This window comes from Tribolium madens, unplaced genomic scaffold, assembly GCF_015345945.1.
Source record: "Tribolium madens isolate multiple individuals breed KSU strain unplaced genomic scaffold, Tmad_KSU_1.1 Scaffold_19;HRSCAF=116;Tcas5.2_LG9, whole genome shotgun sequence".
Classification (NCBI taxonomy): domain Eukaryota; kingdom Metazoa; phylum Arthropoda; class Insecta; order Coleoptera; family Tenebrionidae; genus Tribolium; species Tribolium madens.
The window spans coordinates 10,046,589-10,073,303 of NW_025400983.1; the positions used below are offsets into that span (position 1 = coordinate 10,046,589).

The window sequence follows — 26,715 nt, forward strand, 5'->3', positions numbered from 1 at the left end:
ATTTTGGCTAGATTGTCATATTGTAAACTTATCTTTTAATCGTTGTTAATTAGAAACCTGGAACTAAAACCTTGCTGATAGCTGGATTATATCGTTGTATTTTTCAAAAATTTTAATGTGTTTAAATTGTTTGCCTTATTAGCAGGCAACCATTATCGATTACTACAAACACAATTCATAAACTTTTATTCACAAATTTACAAAAAAAGCAATCCTCAACAACAATTTTTTTAAAGATAGCAAACCATTCTAATATTTGGTCATCGCGCCGGTTTTTGCGTTCACTTCAGTTAGTCTACGGAGCATTGAGTGAACAAGTGCCTTTCCCATATATTTATTTTCCACAATTTTCCATAGTTCGTTTGCAGTAGGAAGCCTGACATTCAGTTTATTAGACACTTCTTTTGCCATACGGCCTCAAACGTTTTCTATGTAGTTGAGGTCGGGACTTCTTTAAAATAGTGCTTCAGTTCTTTTACACCTAGACCACCCATCTTCCAATTTATTAGTAATGATCACACTCTTGTTAATGGTATTGTATGTCGTGGTATAATTCAATTGTAAATAGCAATTGAAAGCAATTTTCACACATTTGACATACAAAATGTGAAAATGTCAGTACAGTATGTAATACGTTTTCTTAGAAACAATTAATTAATATATCCTATTTACAATAGTCCTCAATACGTGTACGCTTTTTTTGTGAATAAATGTGTACATAAGTTTATTGTTAATTTGTAATTTTATTTTTTATTATATGTAGTCACTATACATATTTTTTGTATGGTATAGGACACAGACCTATTAATTACTACATTTGCTACAAATTGTATTTTCAGTTTTCTAGAATTCGTTATGTATGTACCAGCAACCTGCTTTTTTATGTGATGATATACAGGATGCGACAGAACTCGCGCCCCAAAGAAAAATGACATATAAGGTAAGACACCAGAAACCAAGAAAAAAATGTTAAATAATCTATAAAGATTTCCAGGTTATGAGAGGTTAGATTTTGCACTTTGACTCTATTTATTTCTGTTGGAAAAATAATTTTCCAAATTTTTTTGCTAGAGAGGTTATTAGAAGACGACATGAGGAAGCTGTATCCTAAATTGTAACTCTGTGTTTAATGTTATTTGTGGTTTTCATTGGCAAAATTAAATAATAACAGTAATTATAAAAAAAACATTATCGGTATCATTAAATAGACAAAGAAAATGTCAAATGTCAAAAAATAAATCCCAAAATTTTTTGACAGAGAATTTTTTAAACATTTTTTCCATGTTTCTGGTATCTTATCTTACTTGAAATTTTTCTCTAGGGCACGAGTTCTGACAAACGCTGTATTAAAGCTATAGCTTATATTGAGTAACGTTATAAAAACGAATAAAAAGGTTTCCAAAAATTACCATTATTTTGAAAAAATTTTGAGATTTCGGAGAACGGATGTAAACACACTTAATATTCCTTTACATCGTAAGCAGAGCTGCAATAACTGATTAACTTGCGCTTATTTTAGATTTTCAGAATTTTGGCAGTCGTAAAATATGTAATTAGTTTATACAGAGTGATTTAAAAGTGCCGGACTATTTTTTGGGTGGTGATAAAATACATCCAACTGAGTTAAAATTTCCATAAATTAAATCCGACAACATCGGAAATAAAAGAGTGCCTACATGATAACATGGAAATTGTCAGTTCTGTTTTTTTCTAAAAAAGAAGCTTGAAAAAAAAATCTGAATTCATTTTTATGCTTAGCCAAAAAAAATATTTTAAATCATTAGAGTTGGTTGGACACTTTTAAATCAGCTTGTACTGAAGTGAATATTTTTGTAATATATTTCTTTTTACATTTTACCAAAACATAAACACTGTTGTTTTAAAAACTTTGTCTAACATTTATAGCAATTAAGGTATTAAAACAAGTTTTATATAAAGTTTAAAAATTGAGGTATAAATTTAATAAACTGAGATTTTTAAACTTGTGTTGTCTTCAACATTTTTTTAACACTAATATTGAATAAGAAATTTTACTTAATTCAGAAATTGTTGAAAAAAAATTGTCAAAATTGACGAAAGATAAGAGTATTTTATGTACTTATAAAATACGTTGTGATTGATGAGTACTAAAAAATAATATTTTTTTTTTGAGATTTTGAGTTTGCGTATTTTAATGTTTTGTAAACGACGAAAAATCAAAAAAAAATATATATTTATACGTACCTACCTGAAGTATGTATGACTGTTTTTTAAAATAAAAAAAATTATAACGGTTTTTTTTTAATTTGGCGTCTAAGCTATCCAGCCCCAAATAAGGTTAAACATAGTTACAATTTAGAATACAGCACCTTTGTTTCCTCTTTTATAATAATCTGCAGCAAAAAAAAATATATAATTATTTTTCCAACTTCTATTATTTCGAAATTCTCATAGATAGATTTTTTTAACATATTTTCCATGTTTCTGGTATCTTATCTTGTTCGATATTTTTCTCTGAAACGCGAGTTTTCAAACACTATGAATGTTCTTAATTAAAAAAAAATATAAAAACTTTTTAACGTATTTTCTTCTCAAAACATTTGCTAAACTGATGTCTTGGATAGCCTTGACAAACTCTAAATTTAAAAATTTGCACATCTACTAAATATTACGTAGTATTGCAAGTTTTTGAAAATTTGCAACCAGTTTATACCAGTGAAACATACCTACTTGTAAAATTGATTAAATTTTTTAACAAGTACTTTTTGATAAATGTTCACGTGAAATTCACTAATTATTGTTTTAAAAGAATAGGTTGTCTATTTGTTTAAGCACCTGCATTACATCAAAGTTCGTATGTGATTGGAAATAATATTTTCATAGATAGAGTAACATGGTTTTTAATTTTTCGATAATGGCTGGAAATTTTTGTCAAAAATTTTGAGAAATCATGGCCACACGATGTGTTCATGATAGTGGCGTCTCACATTAGCAAATAAAGTAACTTAAACTGTAAACTTTTTGATATCACCAAATTTAAAGACGAAAATATTTATGTAATTTATTAATGCGATAATCATAATTATTAAATAACAGTGAAGTCAAAAATTTCCACTAGGAAAATTTGCGATTTTGGGGCCTATACCAATAAATTATAAATGTTAATGTTATCAGAACTAAAATAAACCGATTTTTAACATTTCGTTTTGTAACAGAAGTGAATTTGTGCAAATTTTGATGCCCGTCCCCGTCCTTCACCTCTACTATGTTATTGTTGATAATAATTTTCCAATGTCACAAAACGTGTTTAGCTAGCCAAAATCATAGTATTATCGCTCCAATCAAAAGAGCGTTCATTCAAATTATTACCAGAGGATCCAATAACAAACGTGCCAACTTCTAAACAAAAATCAATACCGATCATATTTTAATAGTTTTCTTATCTATCATTATAAGTGCGAGGGAAAACTTTTAAGTGTGGTGATTTCAGTATCTTTTTTATCTTCGATTGTGCTATTACTTTTAGAAAAGAGAGATGACTGAAAATTTCTCAGTTCGTTCCACACGTCCTCAAGAGTAATATTTTGACACAATGTTTGACCAGGTGTACTTCTCCGCTCTCTCTGGTGAGTCAAAATTTTTCAAATTTTCAAATCATGATCAAAATTGTTTTAGGTAATATAATTTCATTTATTACCGGGACTGCTATCTCATGGTCAAGTCCAATTCTTCCAAAATTAAACGAAACTGATGTTGATATAAACCCCGTGGGGCGGCAGATAGACTCAGGAGAAAACTCATGGATTAGTTCATTCTTACCTCTAGGGGCCATTTTTGGCCCTTTCCTTTTTGGATATGCTGCTGATAAATTTGGACGAAAATTCACCCTCTTAGCTCTCGCCATCCCTTATATCATATCATACCTAACCTTGGCTTTCGCCAAAATTGTTGGCCTTTTTTACTTTGCAAGATTTTTAATGGGCCTAGCAGTCGGAGGTGTTTTCACAGTCTTTCCCATGTACACAGGAGAGATCGCAGAAGACAAAAACAGGGGTACTTTAGGTTCTGTGATGAACGTTTTCATAACCTCAGGCCTACTTTTCTCATACTGTGTAGGTCCCTACGTGTCTGTAATGGCCTTCAATATAATCCTAGCTGTTATTCCCTGCATTTACCTAGTCTTGTTTTTCTTCCTGGCACCCGAAAGCCCTCATTATTACATCTCAAAAGGCAACCACGAAGCTGCGTCAAAATCACTAGAAAAAATTCGATCTTCTGGCTCGAAAAATGACGCCGAACTTGAAGATATTAAAGCCTCAATTGAGAAGAGTCAAGAAGGAAGTATTAGTGACCTTTTCAGTTCCAAAGGCCTGGTCAAGGGTCTCACAATTTCGGTCCTTTTAATTGCTTTCCAACAATTATCTGGTGTCAACGTAGTCTTGTTTTACGCCCAAACGATTTTCCAAGCATCTGGAAGTAATTTAGAACCGGCAGTGGCTTCCATTGTCATCGGAGTTGTCCAATTTTTGACCAGTTTTGTCACACCCATCTTGGTAGAAAGACTTGGCAGGAAAATTCTCTTATGTTTTTCTGCCCTTGGAATGTTGATAGCTCAAGTTCCTCTAGGACTTTATTTCTTCATGATGGACAATGGAGATGATGTTGATGCGATATCATGGCTACCTTTTGTGTCCCTCATGGTTTATATTATATCGTACAATTGTGGATTTGGGCCTATCCCATGGGCCATGATGGGTGAATTGTTCCCTTCGAATGTTAAATCAGTTGCGTCAGCGATGACGTCTATGTGTTGTTGGTTTATTGGGTTTTTGATTACAAAGTTTTTCCAATCGGTTGCTGATGCGATGGGTATGGGACCGTCGTTTTGGATGTTTGGAGGATTTTGTATTGTTGCCTTCTTGTTTACTCTATTTTTTGTTATTGAGACGAAAGGAAAGAGTTTGCAAGAAATTCAGGATATTCTAGAGTCGTAAATTGATTCCATTGTTAGGAATTGTGTTGTTAATAATAATATTTATTGTACATATTTACTTAACAATAAGCTTAAATAAATGTATTTTTATAAAATTTTTGTTATTTTTAATTTAAGAGTTAAGTTGTAAGATGATTTGCCAATAATAATTAATAAAATGTACAATCGATTACGATCGATAGCAATCAGACTAAATTATAATTGTCTAGATTGAGACAAGAAATTTATTATAAAAATCGTTTAATATAAAGTCTGATAATTTTTATCAGTGCTTGAAGAAACAATCGACTTTATGAGAAATAGGAATTTTCCTAAGAAAATACCTTATGGCAAATTTTCGTTTTTTATTTTATACTGTTTGGTAAATTAAACTTTCCGGCTTTATTTTGAGCTATTACGGTGTCAGAGCCTGTACAAACATAAGAATCTGGTAAATGAGCTATCACGGTACCGGAACCGGTAAGTGTAACACTAACCGGATGTTATTTTTTGCACAATAAAACGCCAAAGTATTTTTTTAACAAATTTTTCTTGACAACTATAATTTTATAATTTATTTAAATAAACAATAGATGCATATTAAAAATTAATTCGTTGTTAAAAATTAATGCGCGATGAACCCGTGAATATGAGCATTTCGTTGGTTCTATAAACCGATCCATATTTTTTAAATTTTTTAAACAATGTTAAATTTACCTTTTAAAAATAAGTATTGTTCTATCGGTGTTTTCAAATAAGGTCATGTTATAAATTAAAAAGTCAGGTCAAAACTTCCTTTTCAATACTATAGTTTAAACAGTTGCCGATAAATACACTTATTTCACACATATATATTTTTGCAAGTCGAATTAATTAAAAGGTAAGTACTTGTAGATCAACTAATAATAAGTTTTACATGGATGTAGAAAAATAAGTTATTCTAATGAAGAATATAATTAAAATTTTAAAGCCTGTAGAAACTTACAGACATACAATTAAAAGACTTGTTTGTTTTACTAATGTGATATACATACACTGTGTCAATTTTAAAACTTGCAATCGGCAATATCTCTCAAATGAAAAAAGTTATTGAGAATCACTCAAAACCGTTTTGGTGGTTCCTAGGGAAAATTAAAATGACATGCTAAGTGACCTACCTTCATCCACCCTTTAATATAATAATTATTTATTATTGATTTGATCCGTAATTAACATATTACAAAGATGTAACTGTGCTGATTTTGAACGTATTACACACACGTGAGTTATAACGCATAACTTATATGTGTGTTATATTTACTTTACAAAATATTTTTTAATAAAACTGAAAAATAATTATTTATTCGATGAGTTTGAGTGTAAATCGGACGCTTTATTTCACCGAGTGGATTATTAAACCACGAGTGTTAACGAGTGGTTTATCATTCACGAGGTGGAATAAAGCGTCCGATTTACACGAAGACGAGTTGAATACAACATTTTATTCTTCAAATTAGACTCAACAAAGCTTAAAATTGCTTCAAAATCTGTTAAAAATAATCTGACGTTTCGTATTGAGAAACGCCAAGCAGTTGTCAAAACCTTAAAACTTCCTTACATGGGAGAAAAACCGTAAATTTTGACAGTGTCGAAGAATAAAATAATAAAATATACGGGATGGTTCATTAAAAAAAACTGAAATTGATGTCAGTTCCCGTGAAACAAAAAGCAGCATTGATTAGGCATCGATCCTAAAGAATAGATGACAATAAGCTGCAACTTTGTTCTACGCAAGAAGTATTGTCATAATCTCGGTTATAATCTTTAAAAATAATGAAGTTATACAGGATGTCCCACGAGTAATAATGAGCCTGAAATTTTTTTTGAAATAACCAACATTACAATCCAAAGACAACGTGGATATTAAAATATTTAGTTTTAATAAATTAAACGTAGTGACCAAATAGCACTTCAACTTTAATTTATAAAATGTCAAACCTTGGAGAATTTAGTGAGAATTACTAAAATGTTGCCAAAAAGACCAACAAGATTCTAATTTATGAAGCATGTTTGAAAAACGCTTTGCAGACTGCACCTTTCTATCCAGCGCGATATCCAAATAGACGGACTTAAACTAAAACTGGAGTCATTTTGATTGAGAAATTTGTCAAAAGTAAAAATATGATTACTATGTTTAACTTATTAAAACGAAATATTTTAATATCCACGTTATCTATGAAATGTAATGTTGGTTGCTTCAAAAAAAATTTCAGGCTCATCATTACTGTATGGCTTGAGGCATAATTCATTTCATAATTCAGCCTGTACAGTTGGAGACAAAATACTTTGGTCGTCACTTTTCTGACACTTTAATGTAATTCAAGCTTTAACGTTACAATTTCAAATTAATGACAGCAACTGTATTTTCCTATCAAAAATATGTCCAACTTGTCAACTGTGATTGACAGTAGCTAAAAATAAGGTTAACAGTCCTAAAGCATCCTTTACAATTTAATGTCACTCAAGTCACATTGACGACCAAAGTATTTTGTCCCCAACTGTACTTATATGAAGGGTCCAAAGGAAAAACGATAAGAATCCAATTTTTGTCGAATTAGAGATTCGGTATATTAAGGCTTCTGACCTAAATACACCTCAAATATCACATTCAAAAAACAATTTCACAAAAAATCGGATTTGAAAGAAACCGCAACAAAAGAAGAATCAAGAGGGTCGGCTTTTATTAATTTTAATGTCTGATTGTTAATACAGGAGAAACATTATAAGAAAAATATTTTTATTTGGTAGCAATTATACTAATAGTCACAATAGCTAGATATTTACGGCATTAGACCGAAAGCAACATTTTTATGGTCGCGCTAGTACTTTACAGGTGGAGCCGTAAGGCGAGACCAATATGTTTGGCAAGGCCATAAAAGTGCTACCGGTTGTATATTGTATAAGATTTTTTGAGATACTGCAACGATCACTTTTAAGTAAGCAAAAATTTATGAAAACAAAAAACCAGACTACTACCGGACTAGGCCGGTAAATTTTATCTACTGGAGTCGTTTGTAACTATGTAAACGCTAGCATTGACGCTAGTTACCAATTCAGTATCGCAAAAAAAATTAAATTACACCTTTCTCAAACACTGCAAAAATAAACTCTCATCGTTTTTTTTTACTTGGACTTCATATGTGTATAAAAATTGCTTTATTTATATGAGAATAAATATATTTAAAATTACATACTCTTAGTATACCATACCTGGTGCGGCATCGGTTACGCCCATTGATAAATCCCGACTTCTAATTAATTAAAACTGGCGATATTTCATACAGGGTGCGCCAGAACTAGCGCCCCGGAGAAAAATGCCATATAAGGTAAAATACCAAGAACATGGAAAAAATGTTAAAAAAAATTTATCTATAAAAATTTCGAAGTTATGAGAGTTTAAAGTTTGCACTTTGACTCTATTTATTTCTGTTGGAAAAATAATTTTCCAAGTTTTTTTGCTATAGGCTATTAAAAGAGGAAACAAGGAAGCTGTATCCTAAATTGTAACTCTGTTCAATTCATTTGTGGCTTTTAGTGGCAAAATTTTTGTCCCTTTACTAAATAATTGTAAAAAAACCTATACAAGATCATCAGTATCCTTAAATAGATATTAAAAATGTCAAATGTTAAAAAATAAATGTCAAAATTTTTTGACAGATAGAATTTTTTAAACATTTTTTTCATGTTCCTTATCTTACTTGAAAATTTTCTCTTGGGCGCGAGTTCTGGCGCACCCTGTATACCTAACTAATTATTGATAGGGTATAATTTGAGAATTTTTCTAATTTTTTTTTAATAATAAATGAGTCCATAACAGTTTTGTGTGTTTTATGAATACTTTTTGTTAATTTACCTATAAAGTTTTTACACTAAATGAATCTGTACCTGCTAGCGTATCAAACTTTGATATCACAATTTCAAATTTTGACTTGGTTAGCCAAATAATCGCTTTTTTTTATTTAAACACAAACCAGACGCGTGATTTGTGACAAAATGGTATAATTTGCCAACAAAAGAATAATTTACTGGTAGCCGACCGCTTCAAAGGGTCTTTTTGTTGTAAACCTTGGAATCTTACCCTAATTGCAGTTATCCATTGTCATCTAAATTTACGATGGCACAAGTAGCAAGGTCATAAATAAAAATGATTTTGAAAGTTAAGATGGAAATTTCGTTTAATTCAAAATCTAATTGTTTTTTTTTCTTCTGATTTTGTAAACAATTGTAGGAAGTGAATCTGCGGTCAGTATAAAAATTAGAATTAAACTTTTTGGGAGAAAATTACTTTTTATTTTTTTAGGCGTTTGTAAATGAAAAATTACCAAAAAATTAGAGAATGTACCTTACTAATGCTCAGGTAAGTGTAAAAAAATTCAACAATTTTATTTGAATAGAAGTGGGGATTTTGTTTCTGGGCGTAATGGATGCCGCACCCGGTATATACTAAGCTGTTGACTTTTGTACTCCCAAATCTTCCTCAAATTTCAATAAAATTAATTGAAATGCTTTATATGAAACGATAAAAATGACTCAAGAATGACTGATTGCTTCCACTGTCTAAATCAGACTGATTAATTATCAGTAACATTAAGTGATAAAATTTATAGCATTTACTAAAGAATAGTTTATGATAAGGTTTGCAGTCAAAGCCAAAGCAATGAAGTAACACGAAAATGGCTTTCCTACAAAGAATCAACCATGCCTACCTCGTCATTTTTGCAGGTAAAACCCCCAAATTATATTTGTATGTAATATCAAAATACAAATTTTAGCTGACATTATCGCATTTATTACCGGAACGTCGATAGCTTGGTCATCACCTGTAATCGCTATTTTAGAGGGCAAAGACATCAATAAAATTCCTCTAGGACGACAAATAACCGACGAAGAAGAGTCCTGGATTGGGTCAATGGCCGCAATGGGTGGAATTTTTGGCCCTTTTATTTTCGGCTATTTGGTACAATCTACAGGGCGAAAAATAACAGTGACAGTGATTTCAATTCCATACTTGGTAGCCTATTTGTTAGCGGCTTTCGCCGAATCTGTTTCTCTCTACTACGTTAGCCGTATTTTGATGGGTTTCGGAGTGGGAGGAATGTTTTGCATTCTACCGATTTTTGTCGTAGAAAGTGTCGAAGCGAAAAATCGGGGAACCCTCCAAGCAACCACAACAAGTGCTATAATGTTGGGCTTACTTTTCTCGTACAGTGTGGGACCCTATGTTTCTATAATGGCTTTTAATTTAATTCTTGCAGCTTTTTGTGTTATATATATGCCCGTTTTCTGGTTTCTGGCACCGGAAACTCCATATTATTTGTGCAGCATAAACCAAGAAGAGGAAGCATTTAAAGCTCTTAGTTATTTGAGACAAAAACCGCACAATGAAGTTCAGTTAGAGTTAGAAGGGATCAAAGAACACGTTAAACAGTTAAAACCAACCTCGTTTTATGGAATTTTTAAAACAAGAGGAACAGTGAAAGCTTTTGTGTACAGTGTGGTCTTAACCATCTCGCAGCAATTTTCCGGAGTCACCGTCATCTTGTATTTCACACAAAACATTTTTCATGAAGCTGGAAGTGTTATTCCCCCAGAAGTGTGTTCTATTATTGTGGGTGCTGTCCAATTTGTGGTATCTACAATTTCGCCCCCTTTCTTGGACAAAGTCGGCAAGAAATTGTTACTTCTAATCGCTCTCGCTGGAACGATTACTTGCGAAATTGTTCTAGGTGTTTATTTTTATTTGCAAAAAAACGGAGATGATGTCTCTGGTATTAGCTGGTTGCCTATCTTATCACTCGTGGTTTTTATAGCGTTTTATAATTTTGGTTTAGGTTCGATTCCATGGGCCGTCATGGGCGAGCTTTTGCCTCTGAATATCATATCAAAAGCGTCAGTTGTAGTTACAAGTTTTTACTGGCTTATTGGATTTTTTCTTACAAAATATTTTGGATCTTTGTCACACGAAATTGGGATGGCTGGGTCGTTTTGGTTGTTTGGAGGGATTTGTGTGCTTTTTGAACTATTTGTTTATTTTTTCATGTTTGAAACAAAAGGGAAAAGTTTAAATGAGATTCAAGCCATTTTGAATGCATAAATAAGCAATAAACTGTATTACATGTAAATATGTAGGATAAAAGACAAATAAATATTTTTTTTATTTTTACTAGAAAATAAATTAAAAATAAATTTGCTTGAATTTTATTATTGCTAATGTTTTTTAGATTCTTAAAAAGTACATACTTATTTACTTTCTTTAATTACGAGTGAATCAATGAGGTTTGAAAATTAAACATTTAAATACTATGTTCGAAGTAATATATTTATATTTAACTTACTTATATGTATGTATGTACGCTTTAGTATCAGTAGGAATTATTTCGCTCGCGTATAATATTACGATGCTGATTTGTAGTTATAATTGCAAATACTCTAAGTAGTTTTTTATTGTGATAATAGCCATTTATTACAAAACAATGACTTAGTTTCTTCCGTAGATTCTTGTGTTTGAAATAAATAGAATAAATAAAAAGTTTACTCCAGTAGCAACAAAAGTAAGTTCAAAAGCATCTTTCACTGATAATTAGATAATACTAATAATAATCGGTAATTTTTTGAAACTTATGTTTAAAGAGTGGTTTATATAAATATACAGAGTGATTCATAATAATGAGCCTGACCAAATTTTCGATGCAACTATTTTAAACTTAAAAAAAACACATACAGAGTGATTTAAAAGTGTCTGACCAACTCTCGAATGGTGATAGAAGACTTTAAGCTAAACACAAAAATAAATACAGATTTTTTTTCTAGCTTTCTTTTAGAACAAACAGAACTGTCAATTTCCCCACTATCATGTAGGCTTAACTTAACTCAAAATCTCGTCTTACGAAAGCTATATCTCGTGATATAACTTTTTACTCAGTTGGATGTCCCTTATCACCACCCAATTAAAGGATGGTCCGTACCTTTTGAATCACCCTGTATTTAATTTGGATCCAAATTGAGTTATCCAAATAGGGTAAGAGATCTAATAAAACCCAGGTGAGGGTTTTTAAAGATAGACGGTGAAAATCTTAGTATTTACCTTTTGAGAAGTTATACCTCTTATATTGATTTTTCATTTTAATTGTAGTTTTTTCATTAATAATTTTTTTCACTTTTGACAGTGAATGAGTAGAAATTTATTTATTGCAACTGCTATTTTAATTTAATATACATTGAATTAAACAATAATTAAGAGTATTTTTTAATATTTACTTCAATAACTTCAATTGTTAAGCAATTTATGTTTCAACTTTTTTTTTCTTTAAAATTGTCTGTAGAATTTATTCATGTAATTTACTCGCGTTTATTTTTACAGTTCTGACTATAGTCTTTTGTCGAAAAAAATATTTTTTCTATAACACAACAAAAAGAATTTTTTTTCATTAATTACCAGCCAATTACTTGCACCAAATTTTATAGATAACAAAGCAATAGAATTTTTTTTTCCGATTCTACTTAAGATAAGTAGATGTTAAAATAAACAATTTGTCATCTCTTTATTGTGCACCTTGCTTGTCATTTGACCAACATGATAACTCATAGTCATAATTTTTAAGATTTCAAGTGGACAGTCAAACTTTGCATTTTTTAAGTCACTCAGTATTGTTACCAGTAACAATTATTTCATTTAACTACCAGGCTCCAAAATTTACGTGTGAAAGATTTATTTTTAAAATTTCAAATGTAATAATATGTTTATAATTCCATAATAATTTATATCAAGTATTTGATAATTTTTTACACACCTATTAATTGCACAAAAACGTTAAAAAAATAGATCAAAGTTTAAAAGCATGATCAATGCAACGTGATGTAATTTGCTGATTTTATAATAATAAAAATACATATTTGACTTTAGCCGAAACAAAATCTACCCTTGACCGACTAAGTAATTTCATTTACTATATATAATATTACACAAAAAGATTAAAAGTTCCTTACAAACACAAGCATGGATTACCTTATTTCTATCTTATCAGACAAAATAAAGAAGCTCCTAATCATCTCAATTTAAGAACTAAACTGATCAACTGGCATCATTGATAAAATCCAAACCAGTAGTACAACATGGGTTTTTTTAAAGGAGGCAAGTACTCATTTATGGCTGCAGCTTCTGGTAAATACCCACTTAACACTTTTTATTTTTTAGTTATTAAATTTTAGTCAATATCTTGGCATTTATTGTTGGAACAGCTTCATCATGGTCATCGCCTATAATCTCAAAACTCCAGTCAGACTTCGACGAATCACCACTTGGTCGTCTGATATCACAAGATGAAGCCTCATGGATCGGATCTTTACTCTCAGTGGGTGGTATTGTAGCCCCTTTTATTTGGAGTAGTCTCGTGTGGAAAGTGGGACGAAAAACGGTCGCCATAATAGTCGCAATTCCTTTTTTGGTAGCCTACTTAGTGGCAGCTTTTGCCCAAACTATCGCCCTATTCTATTTAGCTCGAGTGCTAATGGGGATAGGAATAGGTGGAATGTTTTGCGTTTCGATTATTTATGTAGTCGAAATTGCTGAAGATTCAAATCGGGGGTTGTTAACTGCGTCTGTTGGGTTTTTTATTGTGGTAGGATTGTTATTTTCGTATTGTGTTGGACCCTTTGTTTCTATTATGATTTTTAATTTAATTCTTGCTTTTATCACTCTCTTTTATATGATATTGTTTTGGTATATCGCTCCTGAAACTCCCTACTGGTTAGTAAGTATAAACCAAGATAAAGAAGCGCTGAAATCCTTGCATTATCTTAGACGGCGTCCTCTCAAACAACTCGAAGAAGAATTAAACCAAATCAAAACTTATTTGCAAACAATGACACACAGTTCATTTTTAGGAATTTTTAAAACACGAGCAAGTACTAAGGCTCTAGTCTACAGTATCGCTTTGACAACTTTCCAACAATTTAGTGGAATCAACGTTATTTTTTCCTACATGCAAAACATTTTTGACTCGACCGGGAGTAACATTCCGTCTGAAATTTCTTCAATTGCTGTAGCAGCAGTTCAGATGATTTTTTCAGTAATTTCTCCTCTACTCAGTGATAAAGCGGGACGCAGGACTTTACTCCTGATAAGTATAACAGGAGCAGCTTTATCAGAAATTGTCTTAGGAGCATATTTCTATATGCAAAATAGCGGGCAAGATGTTTCTGATATTGGCTGGTTGCCTGTGGTTACTCTTATTGTTTTTATGATGTTTTATAATTGTGGGATGGGCTCACTCCCTTGGGCACTCATATCCGAAATCTTACCCTCAAATGTTATATCGAAAGCTACATTATTGATAACTTGTATTTATTGGTTTGTTGGCTGGGTTTTGACTCAGTATTTCGCGTCTTTGAACGAGGCAATTGGTAGCGCGGGTTCATTTTGGCTCTTTTCAGGATTCTGTATTTTGTTTGACTTTTTTGTGTATTTTTTTATTTTTGAAACAAAAGGCAAAAGTTTGCAGGAAATAAATGATATTTTAAATAGGTAGGATATGATTAAATGAAGTTTGCAATAAAATTTAAACAACAAGAGATACCATTATATTTTTGTTAATAAAAAAAAACCTAAATACCTAAAATACTACGAGTACTTATTATTGAAACAAACTTGTTTGTTTATTGTGTATATTTTCTATGGATATTTATTTGTCATAACTTTTTGTTAATAAATTTTGTGAAAATATGTATAATAAATGATTTATTACTTGGAAACGTTGTGACAGATTAGATAATAATTATAAGGTAGGATTTGTTCACATCAGTTCGTACCCCTAACTACTAAATATACTAGGATGAGTCACTTATAGAAAAAAACCCTTACCGAGTGAGAACCAAAGGTAAAAGTTTTCAAGAGATACAAGCAGTTCTCGAAAAATAATTGTAACGTTGGGATTAAAGTTGTTAAAGTTTTATTTTGATAAAAATAAGAACAAAAATGCAATTCGTATAAGCTTCTTAAAATCAAGAACGTTTAAAAAAAACGAGATAATTGCTAATTATTATAATTAACTTGGTATAGTAAAAAAGTGGCAAAAAGTTTTTTATATCTCGATGATTTTTCTGTCTTATTATTTTGTGTTTAATTAGCTACCAGTGTGTTACAATTTTTTCTATTGAATTTTAATATTTCATTTCAAATACAAATTAGCAATTAGTTATTTCTTTTATATGTAATACATACATATTTATACTCGACATGTTTCTTAAAAACCCATTAAGTTTGCTTATACAAATAAGCATATTAATAAAAAAATAAATAAGTAAAAATAAAACACCATGAGTTAAAATTAAAGTTAAAAAAAGTTAAAGACCACATTTAAAAAATTAAAATTATATTTTTATTACAAGTTGAATAATAAGATTTTATCTGTCTACTTAACGTTAAACCCAGACTCCATTATTATCAAAAGAATAAAGTCAGTTTTTTTTTTAATTAATAAAATAATAAAAAAATATTTTAGCAAATGTCGCAGCTTTCATAACTGGCTGCACCTTGATCCCCAAACTACTAACCAACGAACCGAAACAAAATCCCCTTGGACGCATAATAACAGAAACTGAAATATCATTAATCGGGTCTTTATTGTCATTTGGGGTTATTTTCGGGGTTATTTTATTCGGATTTGTAACACAGAAAGTGGGTCGGAGATTTACCAGAATTTTAGTAATGACATTTTTCTTGGTAGCTTTCCTAACTGCAGCTTTCACTTCACTTATCGAAATTTCATACACTGCAAGAATTTTAATGGGTATGGCTTGCGGAGGCCTGTTCTACGCTTGTCACGTGTACAACACTGAAATCGCAGAAGATGTAAATAGGGGAATTTTAATGTCTTCGTCTGGACTTTTGCTAGTATTGGAAATTGTGTTCACGTACAGTGTGGGTCTTTTTGTTTCTGTAATGTTGTATAATATAACCCTAGTCGCAATATGTCTTGTTTGTTTCCCGATTTTTTGCTGTTTGGTCTCTAAATCGCCGTATTATTTAATACAGAGGAAACAAGAAGCGAAAGCTTTTAAATCACTTCATTATCTTTGGCGATTATTTGATAAAAACATTGACAAACTGATAACTCAAATTAAATCACAATTGGATTCAAAAGAGGAAGATTCATATTTGGAAATCTTCAGAAACAGAGGTTGGATCAAAGCATTTTTTTGCGTCTCCTATTTAGTGATTTTCACCCAACTTTCAAAAATACATTCTTTAATAGTTACATGCAAGTCATATTTAAAATGCGACTCAAAGTTTAGTCCCACCCGAAATTTATTCAATTATCTCAATCATTCACTTCTTCTTCTCTTTTACCAACAAAAGTTTTGACGAAAACAACTTTCTTACTGATAGTTTTTTGGTATTTCTCTTGTCTATTGACTTTGTTTTTGTTATTAGATGTTGTAGATATGCAGAGTCGTTCTGGCTGTTTGCTGGATGTTATTTGTTTTTTGCTGTGATAACATTTTTCTTCATTTTCGAGACAAAGGGCTTTGATGAAATCGAAGCTATTTTCCGTAACTAATTTAAGTTTTTATATCAATGATAATGTATAATTTGTATCAGATATAATTTTATTACTCAAAACCTATAACTGTGTCAATGTACAATACCTACTTTTTTAATGTAAAATATAAAATGAAACAAGCTCAAGGTTACGAAAGATTGAACCAAAAGTACTGTGGTACAACCAAACGCACAAAATTCATATCTTTGTTATGGCTCATTTTTTTTTAATTGGCATACGACTATTTACTGTACTTTGGTAGTACATTTCTCTATCTTTCTGGTTGATTAAAAAATTGAAATTGTTATTTCTCTCTATGGAAAAATTGGAAAAAAAATGCTTTTCCAGTAAACGACTAAATATGCTAGTATGTATTTATAAACCAAAATAAAGTAAAAAAAGGAATATTATTATTTTCAACATAATAATTCTGAACAACATATTATTTTACGCATGAACTATTACAAAACAATAAATTACATAACAATAAATTTTAGTCAGCCCAAGTTCAGTCTTGATTTAAACCATGTTGTACTTGATACTTGACACCACCTCCCGCTTAATATTTAAAAAGTCATAGTAAATTCCATTTAAAACAATACTAAAATAAATTCAAAGATAATTATTTCGCCGATAACAATGCCAAAATCATTAGTTTGTGTGGGTGCATGATCATAAAGTGGCCTCGAGCAAAAACATTCGTTCTTTTCAACGAAACGCAAGTGCACTAGTATTAAAGACCAAAACTGTAACACGTGTTCAATTTTTAAACCAATGATGGGCCAGATAGTCAGTGATTTGTAAAAAAGATAAAATTATTTAACAATCAACTTTCATGATGGGCAGATAAAATAACTCGTAACTCTCAAAACATATCTTTTATTGACAACTGTTACCATAGAAAATGTTTAAATTGTTAAGTTACACCTTATTAACAGTCCTGACTGGTAAGTTACTTAATAATTAAGTATTATAAATTTTGTAAATTAGAATTAATTTTTAGTCGACCTTTTGGCGACTTCTGGCGACATAACAGGGACTTGGACTTCCCCGATCCTGCCAAAACTGAGCTCAAGCGACTCAGATATTAACCCTTTAGGAAAACCCATAGACTCTGACACCGAATCATGGATTGGTTCTTTGATAAACATCGGTGCTATGGTCGGCCCATTCCCATTTGGGTTCATCGCCGAGAGATACGGTCGCAAAATTAGTCTGCTTTTGATCGCAATCCCTCACATCATCTCCTACATAACCCTCGCAGTGTCAAAAACAGTCTACTTGTATTATTTTGCAAGAGTTTTGGGAGGTATTGCCGTCGGTGGTGGCTACACAGTCCTCCCCATGTATGTAGCGGAAATCGCCGAAGATTCAAACCGAGGAACTTTATCAGTGACTTTAAACATTTTCTGGACTTTTGGAAATTTAATTCCATACGTTTTAGGCCCATACATATCCATTTTTTGGTTCAATATTATCTTAGCATGTGTACCAGCATCTTTTTTTATTTTATTCTTCTTAATAGCACCCGAATCTCCGTATTTTCTTATTGGCAAAAATAAAATGATTCAAGCGGAGAAATCACTTCTCAAGCTGCGATCCAATAACAAGAAAGTAGTAGAGAATGAAATTCAATACATCAAGTCCGAATTGGCCAAAAATGAGTCCCAAGGAACGTTTATTAATTTTTTCAAAACAAGGATTTACATGAAAGGTTTAATCATTTCGGTAGTTTTGATAATCGCGCAACAACTTTCTGGAATTAGCGCTATTTTGTATTACACTCAAGAAATTTTCACTGCTGCTGGTGCCAATGGTTTGAAACCTGAAGTCTCGTCTATTATTATAGGTGTAGTGATATTTTTCTCAAGTTTTGGCACTCCATTTGTGGCTGATAGTCTCGGCCGAAGGCTTCTACTCTTGATCTCACTTCTTGGAATCTCTCTATCTCTTCTAGCGTTAGGCATCTATTTCTATCTTAAGAATTCAACAAATTTAGACACCAGTGCAATTTCTTGGCTCCCTATTGCATGTTTAGTAGTTTTTATCGTGACATTTAACATAGGTATAGGTCCTTTACCTTGGACTGTTTCATCAGAATTATTTCCAACAAGTGTCAAGCCTTACGCTGCATCTTTAGTTTCGTTTGCTTGTTGGACCACTTCTTTCTTCGTGACTAAATTTTTCACAGATATGAAAAAAAGTTTGGGTGAAGGAGAAACGTTTTGGTTCTTTGGTGGTTGCTGTTTGGTTGCATGGTTATTTACGTTTATTTTTGTCCCAGAAACGAAAGGAAAGAGTTTTCAAGAAATACAGGAGATTTTGGAAAGGTGACTTGCAAGCTGAAAGTGGGTGGACAAATTCAACGTATTTGATTGTTTTGTGATTACGGAAACAATGCAAAATAATAAATGTGTATAATAGTGATAATGTTATTCTGTTTAAATCGATAAGCAATCTTGAAGTGTCTTTAAAAATGTTTATAAATTGAGGAAAAAATCTGATGGAATATTTTACAATTATATTGATAATAAGCGATAAAATGACAGTGGAAACAGTGATATATTTTTTTAAATGTGCATAAAAATATAATTGTCGAACAACTGAATTATCGATTAAAATAATAAAAAACACGTTACAGCAGTCCTATTATCTCTATGTATGTATTTTTAGTTTATTTTTGAAATCTTGATTTTGTAAATGCTTAAATAAATCCAATAAAGCCTAATAATTACTTAATTATGTCTCAACTAGCAAAACTATCTTTCACAATACTGCAGTATTCACGTAAGACACTATTTTTGAACAAGAAAAATTTTTTTTCAGTAAGTCGTATAAGAAATAAAGTCGAAATACAAAATCAAACCTGACAACGACATCTTAATATTTGTAGTAAGTTTACTCGTAATACAATAATTACTTCAATTTACTTATTACTTAAAATTTTAATTACACCTTATTGTATTCTTTAATTTCAAATAACACAACACGCTTGTTATAAATCATTTTAATTCTACGTACAAATAAAGGTATTTTATTACAAAGACGAAATTTTATTAAGTAACATAAGAAAAAGTCCTTGACTAACTTATAACCATGTATAAATTTTGTTCGTACACATTTCTCACTGTTATTACTGGTACGTATAATCTCCCAAAAAAAAATAACAATCATCAAACTTATTTTAGTCGATATTTTGGGAACTTGTGGCGACATAACTATAACATGGACATCCCCGATACTCCCTAAACTCTATTCAAATGACTCGAACATAAACCCATTAGGCCGACCTATAACTCCCGATGAAGAATCCTGGATTGGTTCACTAATTAACATCGGTGCTCTTATCGGACCTTTTCCTTTTAGTTTTCTCTCGGAAAAACTCGGTCGAAAAATATCACTTTTGTGTATTTCAGTTCCTTACATAATCTCCTTTGGGATACTAGCCCTAGTGCAACACCTCTACTGGTACTATTTCGCCCGGTTTTTATCCGGGATTGCCCTTGGTGCAGCGTGTACAATCCTCCCTTTGTACATCGCGGAAGTTGCTGAAGATTCAAACAGGGGGATGTTATCAGTGACTTTAAACATATTCTGGACTTTTGGAAACTTGATACCGTATGTTTTGGGGCCCTACATGTCAATTGTAGCATTTAATGTCACGCTAGCGTGCGTGCCGTTACTTTTCTTTGTGTTATTTGTGACGCTAGCGCCAGAAACACCGTACTACTTGATAAGTAAGAATAGCATCGATAAGGCTGAGGAGAGTTTGATGAAATTGAGAGGAAGGAGTCGAAGTATGGTCAGTAAAGAAATCATCCACATTCAGTCATCAATGAAACAGGAGAAGAAAGGAAGCTTTGGAGATTTATTTAAGACGAAAGCTAATCGCAAAGCTTTAGCAATTTCGGTGATTTTGATGAGTTTCCAGCAATTATCAGGGATTAGTGCCATTTTGTTTTACACCCAACTCATTTTTGAGACCACTGGGTCCAACATTTCGGCCGAAATATCTTCAATAATTATAGGACTTGTCTTATTTTTCACCAGTTTGATTATTCCATTTTTCGCAGATCGATTAGGCCGGAAGCTATTTCTCATGTTTTCAGCTTTCGGAATGATGACTGCACTGGCAATTTTTGGTGCTTTTTTTTACATGAAAGACACGGTTTATTATGACGTCACTTCTTTCTCCTGGCTACCAATTTTGAGTGTAGTGTTATACATCGTGTCCCTCAATTTGGGATTTGGTCCTTTGCCTTGGACAGTGAGTTCTGAGTTATTTTCGCCAAATGTTAAGTCCTTTGGGATATCTTTAGTGTCATTCATTTGTTGGTTCGATAGTTTTATTGTTACGAAATTTTTCAACGATTTAAATGATATTTTCGGTAAAGAGGGAACATTTTGGTTGTTCTCCGGTTTCTGTCTCTTGGCCGGCTTATTCACATTTTTTTTCGTACCAGAAACCAAAGGTAAAAGTTTCCAAGAGATACAAGAAATTCTGGAAAAATAATTACAACAGAAAATAAAGTTGTTTGTCATACGTGCGTTCTCATATACTTATTAGATTACTTCCCTCGAAAGTTGACCAGCAAACAAGAGCGCTAGTTAATAATTTATTTTAATATAATTAATAAATTTAATATAATTACTTAATTTATTTTAATAATAATTAATTTTAATACATTAAAAAATATGGTCAAAATTAGAAAGCAGTGTGCATGAGGCTTGCTACTTTTAATAGCTATGGTAATTTTTTATATAATCCTCAATTTTATTTATTTTAGTTTACTATAAATATTTTTTTTAATATAACGCTATTTGTAATAAAAAAAATCATCCACGCGCACACACACACTGTTTTTAGGTATCTTCTGGTCTTTTCGACACTTGATTCTGTATGTTTTAGGACCCAACATGTTTAAAGTCATCGTTATTACCGATATTTTTCTTTATCTTATTTGTAATAGTAGCGCCAAAAACGCCGTCCTATTTGATAGGTAAGAATAGAATTGATGAAGCCAAGAAAAGTTTGATGATGAAACTAAGAGGAACTAGTCGAAGTTGTACCTATGATCACTAAAGAACTTATCCATATCCCGTCATCAATAATAAATCACAGAAGAAAAAGAATTTCGGAGATTTATTTAAAACGAAAGCTATAATCGTAAAACTTTAGCAATTTCAATGAGTTTTCAGCAGTTATCAGGAATTAATGTTATTGTATTTTACACTCAACTCATTTTCAACATTCACAATTTTTCAACATTCGGCCGCATTTTCCTCAGTTATTATCAGATACTAGTCTTATTTTTCACCATTTTTTGAAGATCGGTTTTAGGCCAAAAGATATTTCTCCTGATTTCAGTTTTTGGGATGATGATAGCATTTGTTGCATTTTACTTGAAAGACACGGTTCATTGTGACGTCACTCCTTTCTCCTGGCTACCAGTTTTAAGTGCTAATTTGGAATTTATTCCCTTGTCTTGGACAAGGTTCTAAGTTATTCGCACCAAATGTCAAGTCCTTTGGGATATCTGTAGTGTCTTAGACTTGCTGATGGTTCGGTAGTTTCATTATTACGAAATTTTTCAATAACTTGAATGATAATTTCGGTAAATAAAGAACGTTTTGCTTGTTTTCTGTTTCTTAGCTGGCTTATTCACACTTTTCTTCGTACCAAAAACTAAACACAAAATTTTTCAAGAGATACCTACAAGACATCCTCAAAAAATAATTGTAAAGCTTTGCAACATTCTGTTTGTTAACTTGGTTTTAGATAAAAAATTAGCAACGTTAAGTGATGACATCAATTGATTATTTCTATATATACAGGGTAATTCATAAATATGAAGCAATATTTGAACTTCAGAAATGACCTATAAAATGATGTTAATTTAAATAATAAACTCGAGTCCGATCTCTATTTATAAGAATTTTACAGCCCTCGGAATGTGGGTATGGAAATTTGTTTTTTTTGTAATAACTTCGGAACCATTTAACCAAATATTATAAAATTTGAAATGGTTACTTGCGAAAACATACCTTTTAAACTAGTAATTACGAAAACCGAATACATCTACTCAATTTCCGGTTCCAGTAATTGCAGGTCACATTTTCTGTGTTTTTCCGTTTTTTTGGCCTCTTAACATTAATTTTTTATTACTTATATCTAAAAAGTAATCAATTTCGATAAAAAACGCATAACCTTTTATACCACTAAAATAGACAGTTTTAAAGATATTTTAATTTAAAGTGAGGACTGCACAACGCTGAAAATGAAAAATATGAATTTTGAATAAGTGGTAGGTTAATTTTAACGGTATGTTAATTTTAACGATAAATTGTTGTGAATTCTTTATGAATTAAATGCTACGAGATCCATTTGGATTTATTCTAAGTTATGTTTGGAATCTGAGGTAAACTCTTTTATTAAATATTTTCGATTAATCGTCTAATAATCGTCCAATCTCAAGTTGACAGATGCCTGACAGCAAAACCTAACCATGGTCATTTGTTGCCGTGGATATTACTCATTAAAAATTCATAGTTTTTGCTGTTAGTGTTGTGTAGTACTCACTTAAAATTAAAATATCTTTAAAACGGTCAATTTTAGAAGTATTAAAGCTTATGCGTTTTTATTCAAAATTGATTACTCTATTGTTTTGACAAAAAAAAAATAATGTCAAGAAGCCAAAAAAACAAAAAAAAACACAGAAAATATGACCTGCAATTACTGGAACCGGAAATTGAGTAGATGTATTCGGTTTTCGTAATTTTTAGTTTAAAAGGTATATTTTCGCAAGTAACCATTCAAATTTTATAATATTTGGTCAAATGGTTCCGAAGTTATTACAAAAAAACAAATTTCCATACCCACATTCCGAGGGCTGTAAAATTCTTATGAATAGAAATCGGACACGAGTTATTATTTAAATTAACAACATTTTATAGGTCATTTTTGAGGTTCAAATATTGCTTCATATCTATGAATAACCCTGTATAATAATCAGCTATTGTATGGTAGTACTTTTCCTTAACTTTACTACTTCAGTAATTTTTTCTTCTAATAAATGTATGCTTTTTGTACCAACATTTAATGTTACTATTGTATTAATCTAATTTTAAAAATTTAACGTTACCAGACTGAAAATTCCGGTAAATCATTATTTTCACAAGAAATAAAGTTATATTTAACATTCGTGTGTTCCCATATACCTATTTCTTCCCCGAAGGTTGGTCCGACCCTCATTTAAATAATCAACTTTAACGTACATTTACCCTCCAGAATAATAGACCCCCATCAAGAATTATACCTGAGCAGGTAGGAATAATTTGTGGGGTACAGTTGTACCAAAAATCTTCACTTTTGATCATTTTAGTCTCAAACTCCTCTTGATAACTGCACAGAAATTGACAATTTGTGAATAATTGCTTGAAATTAAGTCCCGTTCTTGTGGAATGCGGTAATTCATTAGCATTACCAAACAAAAAAGACCTACCTCAACAGGTATGTAATTTGGCGCCCATTACATTCTTCGTGCGCATGCGCGCTACCAACTAACTTCCCATTAGTTTGCTTCCCGCCATCATTCGCCATTGCTGTTTCCATTTGCTTCGGGAATTCCGTTGAACAAAGCACGTGGTAAGTTGGCATTTTTATCAGAAATTAATGTTATTTTTGTTTATTGTTATGTCTAGTACTGATGCACGTGCGTGCAAGTAATCCTGTTGATTTTGTTTTGTTTTTACTTAGGTTTTTTCGTAGCAAATGCCACAAAATGCACATAACCTTGCTTTCGGTAGAGCTCTCGGTGTAAGCTAGTGTTCAGTCTATTGTTTCACATTTGTTTCAATTGTGACTAGATCGAACACTCGCTTGCAACCTGGGTTTGGTCAACGCTGCTACTTTTGTTTTCCGTTGTGGGTTTTTTTTTGTGCAACAGGTTGCAAGTCGGATATATTCTTCTTTGGTGATCTAGTTGTATGAGTGTTTTATATATCATAAAGCTGGTTCAGCAAAGCAGATTGCATTCGACTGTACGACGAGGAATAATGTGAGAAGCCGAGTGATACTCAGGGAATCTGGCTTGAAGGAACTTCTGGTGTGATATGTATTTTAGTAATATATCACAGCCAGTAGTTACCTACGAAATGGGTTCCCGATTGCAACAAAATCGTCATTTATTTATTACAATAACAATTAAAATGTCCACAGATCAAGCAGTAAGTGCCCTCCTTTTGGGTCGTTTGCAACAGCAATGTTTGTTCTTCAGTCTGTGCTTCTTGAGTGGTAAATTTCAAACTGTCCTGGTCAAGTCCAGCCTTAACAGCGGGCGGAGTCTCCAAAGTCTCTAAATAAGTTGTCAGAATTTCAATCATATCGCAAGTGCAGTCGGCATGACCACATTTACACCTCTTTGTGTATAATTGTTCACAGATACATTCATCCAAACCACACCCACAAGCACATTCTTTACTCCTCATTGCATTTAAATTCTGACAAATGCAATTTTCCACGCCACAACCACACGGGCATTTTTCCAAATTCTGACAAATGCATTCCTGGGCGCCACATCCGCAACAACAAACATTTGCCTGTTGTTGTTGGTGTGGTTCACAAGCACAAACATTGCCACAGTCACAAGGGCTGCAAGTTTCTAATTCCGTCTTTTTTAGGAATTCGGGAGTGTTTGAAACTAATTCATCAATTTCGGCACAAATGCAATCGTCGATTGCACAACCACAGTTGCAGCAACTTTTGTTTAAGCTCAAATCAAGGGGTACAGGCGCTTCGCCGCCCCCAGAACACGGTTTTGACAGTGCACTTGATTTGCTCAAGTCCGATACAATTTGAGTGATTTCTTTTCCAGGTTCATTTTTTTCAGAAACTTGGGATTTCTTTTCAGCCGATGAGGGTTTACTAGGAGTAACTTCTGATTCAGCTTTGAATTTTTCAGTTTTAGGTTTAGCAGTGTGTTTGATGTTGGATTCAGTTACAGATTTTAAAGTTTGCATTACTTTGGATTCATTTGAGGAGTGTCTTTTGTCTGACTCATCTTTTGACGTTCGAGCTGCTTTGAGGACTCGAAGAGTACGCTGCACTTGGGAACCGATGTCATATTTTCCGGCTATATAAAGTTTTTTTTATAAGTAAATAAAAGCTGTATGAAATTACCAGAAGGTCTTTTTTGTGATTTCCAATGGTTCAGTTTTTTAATATCTTCAGCGTCCTGTTTTTTTAATAGTTCTTCGTCAATGTACTCTTCACATGGCTCACATTTCTTTGACTTTACCAACTAAATCAGAATTTTAAGTAATGGTAATTAAATATGTAATACTAATTCACCTTTAACTTGTCCAGTTTTCGTCTTTGCAAGTCTTTGTAGATATCTAACCACATTTTACGGGTATCATCGTCTTTGCAAGGGTCATTATGTCTTATTATATCTTGTCTCACTTCTGCCTTTTGTTTTTCTTTTTCTTTGTCTTTAGTTTTCTTGGTTCTGAGTAATGTACACTTTATTGGTTTTACATTTTTTGCCAAAACATTTTTCCAAAAAGTCATACATTTTTCCATGTCAGGATCATTATCGGAAGCCTCGAAGTTAAATGTCTGTAAAAAATGTTTAGTTCTAAGAAAGGACCAACTGATTGTTTTAAACCTTAAATAACGATTCCCCAGAATGTAGACTGTCCAATTCTGTAGAGTTGATAGATTCCGAAGAGGCTGTTCCTTCAGGTATTCTTTTAACCGCTTCTTTATTATCTTCTCCTTCATTATAACAAATACGTTCACCTTGATGGACACATCTGTGATCACATTTATGACTTTTGTTTAATCTGTTCGACCCAACACTTTCATTTGTATCAATTTCGATTTCTTCTTTTGAGGACATTTTTATTGACATTTATGACAAATTTCAAGTTTGATAGTTGGTAAAAATGAGAAAATTATTCGCTTTTTTAATACATTGAGATTGAGAAATAGGTAAAATAATAAATTTGCCTAAAATAAGTTCTGTTTAATAATAAAAATTTTCGATGTCCAATATCTACGAAACTAGAAAGTTAAAAAAAATGAGTGGTACATCCTCGAGTTTCATTTTTGAGAAAATACGTACTTTTGGTCATATCCGCATTCCGCTATCGTATTTTGTTTTCGACTTATAGACAAAAATTAAC

At 31.8% G+C, this 26,715-nt stretch overlaps 5 protein-coding genes and 3 pseudogenes across 9 annotated transcripts; 7 read left to right on the forward strand and 1 right to left on the reverse strand.

The window, feature by feature from the left end:
- The first annotated feature begins 3,357 nt into the window (after positions 1 to 3,357).
- LOC123012975 (facilitated trehalose transporter Tret1-like) lies at positions 3,358 to 5,067 on the forward strand. Its single transcript, XM_044411235.1, has 2 exons — positions 3,358 to 3,605; positions 3,655 to 5,067. The coding sequence occupies exons 1-2, from the start codon at positions 3,572 to 3,574 to the stop codon at positions 4,971 to 4,973; spliced, it is 1,353 nt and encodes a 450-aa protein (XP_044267170.1). The 5' UTR covers positions 3,358 to 3,571; the 3' UTR covers positions 4,974 to 5,067.
- A 696-nt stretch (positions 5,068 to 5,763) lies between these two features.
- Positions 5,764 to 11,191, forward strand: LOC123014054 (facilitated trehalose transporter Tret1-like). Of its 3 annotated transcripts, XM_044412932.1 has the most exons (4): positions 5,764 to 5,831; positions 9,626 to 9,712; positions 9,763 to 10,192; positions 10,246 to 10,476. In XM_044412932.1, the coding sequence occupies exons 2-4, from the start codon at positions 9,664 to 9,666 to the stop codon at positions 10,337 to 10,339; spliced, it is 573 nt and encodes a 190-aa protein (XP_044268867.1). In that variant the 5' UTR covers positions 5,764 to 5,831; positions 9,626 to 9,663; the 3' UTR covers positions 10,340 to 10,476. The 3 variants fall into 3 exon arrangements, with proteins under 3 accessions (XP_044268867.1, XP_044268849.1, XP_044268858.1); XM_044412914.1 differs by having other exon boundaries at positions 9,763 to 11,191; XM_044412923.1 differs by lacking the exon at positions 5,764 to 5,831 and adding an exon at positions 9,429 to 9,581 and having other exon boundaries at positions 9,634 to 9,712; positions 9,763 to 11,191.
- A 1,859-nt stretch (positions 11,192 to 13,050) lies between these two features.
- On the forward strand, positions 13,051 to 14,529 carry LOC123014002 (annotated as a pseudogene).
- Positions 14,530 to 15,224: 695 nt separating this feature from the next.
- On the forward strand, positions 15,225 to 16,548 carry LOC123010597 (annotated as a pseudogene).
- Positions 16,549 to 17,291: 743 nt separating this feature from the next.
- LOC123012982 (facilitated trehalose transporter Tret1-like) lies at positions 17,292 to 19,312 on the forward strand. Of its 3 annotated transcripts, XM_044411265.1 has the most exons (3): positions 17,292 to 17,477; positions 17,534 to 17,922; positions 17,975 to 18,148. In XM_044411265.1, exons 1-3 carry the CDS (start codon positions 17,435 to 17,437, stop codon positions 18,011 to 18,013), a joined length of 471 nt encoding a protein of 156 aa, XP_044267200.1. In that variant the 5' UTR covers positions 17,292 to 17,434; the 3' UTR covers positions 18,014 to 18,148. The 3 variants fall into 3 exon arrangements, with proteins under 3 accessions (XP_044267200.1, XP_044267192.1, XP_044267181.1); XM_044411257.1 differs by having other exon boundaries at positions 17,521 to 19,312; XM_044411246.1 differs by having other exon boundaries at positions 17,534 to 19,312.
- A 258-nt stretch (positions 19,313 to 19,570) lies between these two features.
- Positions 19,571 to 21,073, forward strand: LOC123016094 (facilitated trehalose transporter Tret1-2 homolog). The gene is made up of 2 exons (XM_044416325.1): positions 19,571 to 19,669; positions 19,719 to 21,073. The coding sequence occupies exons 1-2, from the start codon at positions 19,627 to 19,629 to the stop codon at positions 21,041 to 21,043; spliced, it is 1,368 nt and encodes a 455-aa protein (XP_044272260.1). The 5' UTR covers positions 19,571 to 19,626; the 3' UTR covers positions 21,044 to 21,073.
- Positions 21,074 to 21,390: 317 nt separating this feature from the next.
- LOC123010613 lies at positions 21,391 to 22,347 on the forward strand (annotated as a pseudogene).
- Positions 22,348 to 24,696: 2,349 nt separating this feature from the next.
- On the reverse strand, positions 24,697 to 26,446 carry LOC123016093. The gene is made up of 4 exons (XM_044416324.1): positions 26,196 to 26,446; positions 25,880 to 26,146; positions 25,709 to 25,829; positions 24,697 to 25,661 (listed from the first exon to the last, which is right to left on the reverse strand). The coding sequence occupies exons 1-4, from the start codon at positions 26,439 to 26,441 to the stop codon at positions 24,715 to 24,717; spliced, it is 1,581 nt and encodes a 526-aa protein (XP_044272259.1). The 5' UTR covers positions 26,442 to 26,446; the 3' UTR covers positions 24,697 to 24,714.
- Between the last annotated feature and the right edge of the window lie 269 nt (positions 26,447 to 26,715).

What these genes read in the sequence shown, in the direction of transcription:
- LOC123016093 (XM_044416324.1), bottom strand. Translation starts at nt 26,441, where the DNA reads ATGTCAATAAAAATGTCCTCAAAAGAAGAAATCGAAATTGATACAAAT. An exon ending in CTGGGGAATCGTTATTTAAG is followed by an intron (nt 26,147 to 26,195) that starts GTTTAAAACAAT and finishes CATTTTTTACAG; the next exon opens with ACATTTAACTTCGAGGCTTC. An exon ending in GAAAACTGGACAAGTTAAAG is followed by an intron (nt 25,830 to 25,879) that starts GTGAATTAGTAT and finishes ATTCTGATTTAG; the next exon opens with TTGGTAAAGTCAAAGAAATG.
- LOC123016094 (XM_044416325.1), top strand. Translation starts at nt 19,627, where the DNA reads ATGTATAAATTTTGTTCGTACACATTTCTCACTGTTATTACTG. An exon ending in ATTTCTCACTGTTATTACTG is followed by an intron (nt 19,670 to 19,718) that starts GTACGTATAATC and finishes AACTTATTTTAG; the next exon opens with TCGATATTTTGGGAACTTGT.
- LOC123012982 (XM_044411246.1), top strand. Translation starts at nt 17,435, where the DNA reads ATGTTTAAATTGTTAAGTTACACCTTATTAACAGTCCTGACTG. An exon ending in CTTATTAACAGTCCTGACTG is followed by an intron (nt 17,478 to 17,533) that starts GTAAGTTACTTA and finishes ATTAATTTTTAG; the next exon opens with TCGACCTTTTGGCGACTTCT.
- LOC123012975 (XM_044411235.1), top strand. Translation starts at nt 3,572, where the DNA reads ATGTTTGACCAGGTGTACTTCTCCGCTCTCTCTG. An exon ending in GTACTTCTCCGCTCTCTCTG is followed by an intron (nt 3,606 to 3,654) that starts GTGAGTCAAAAT and finishes AAATTGTTTTAG; the next exon opens with GTAATATAATTTCATTTATT.
- LOC123014054 (XM_044412914.1), top strand. Translation starts at nt 9,664, where the DNA reads ATGGCTTTCCTACAAAGAATCAACCATGCCTACCTCGTCATTTTTGCA. An exon ending in CTACCTCGTCATTTTTGCAG is followed by an intron (nt 9,713 to 9,762) that starts GTAAAACCCCCA and finishes TACAAATTTTAG; the next exon opens with CTGACATTATCGCATTTATT.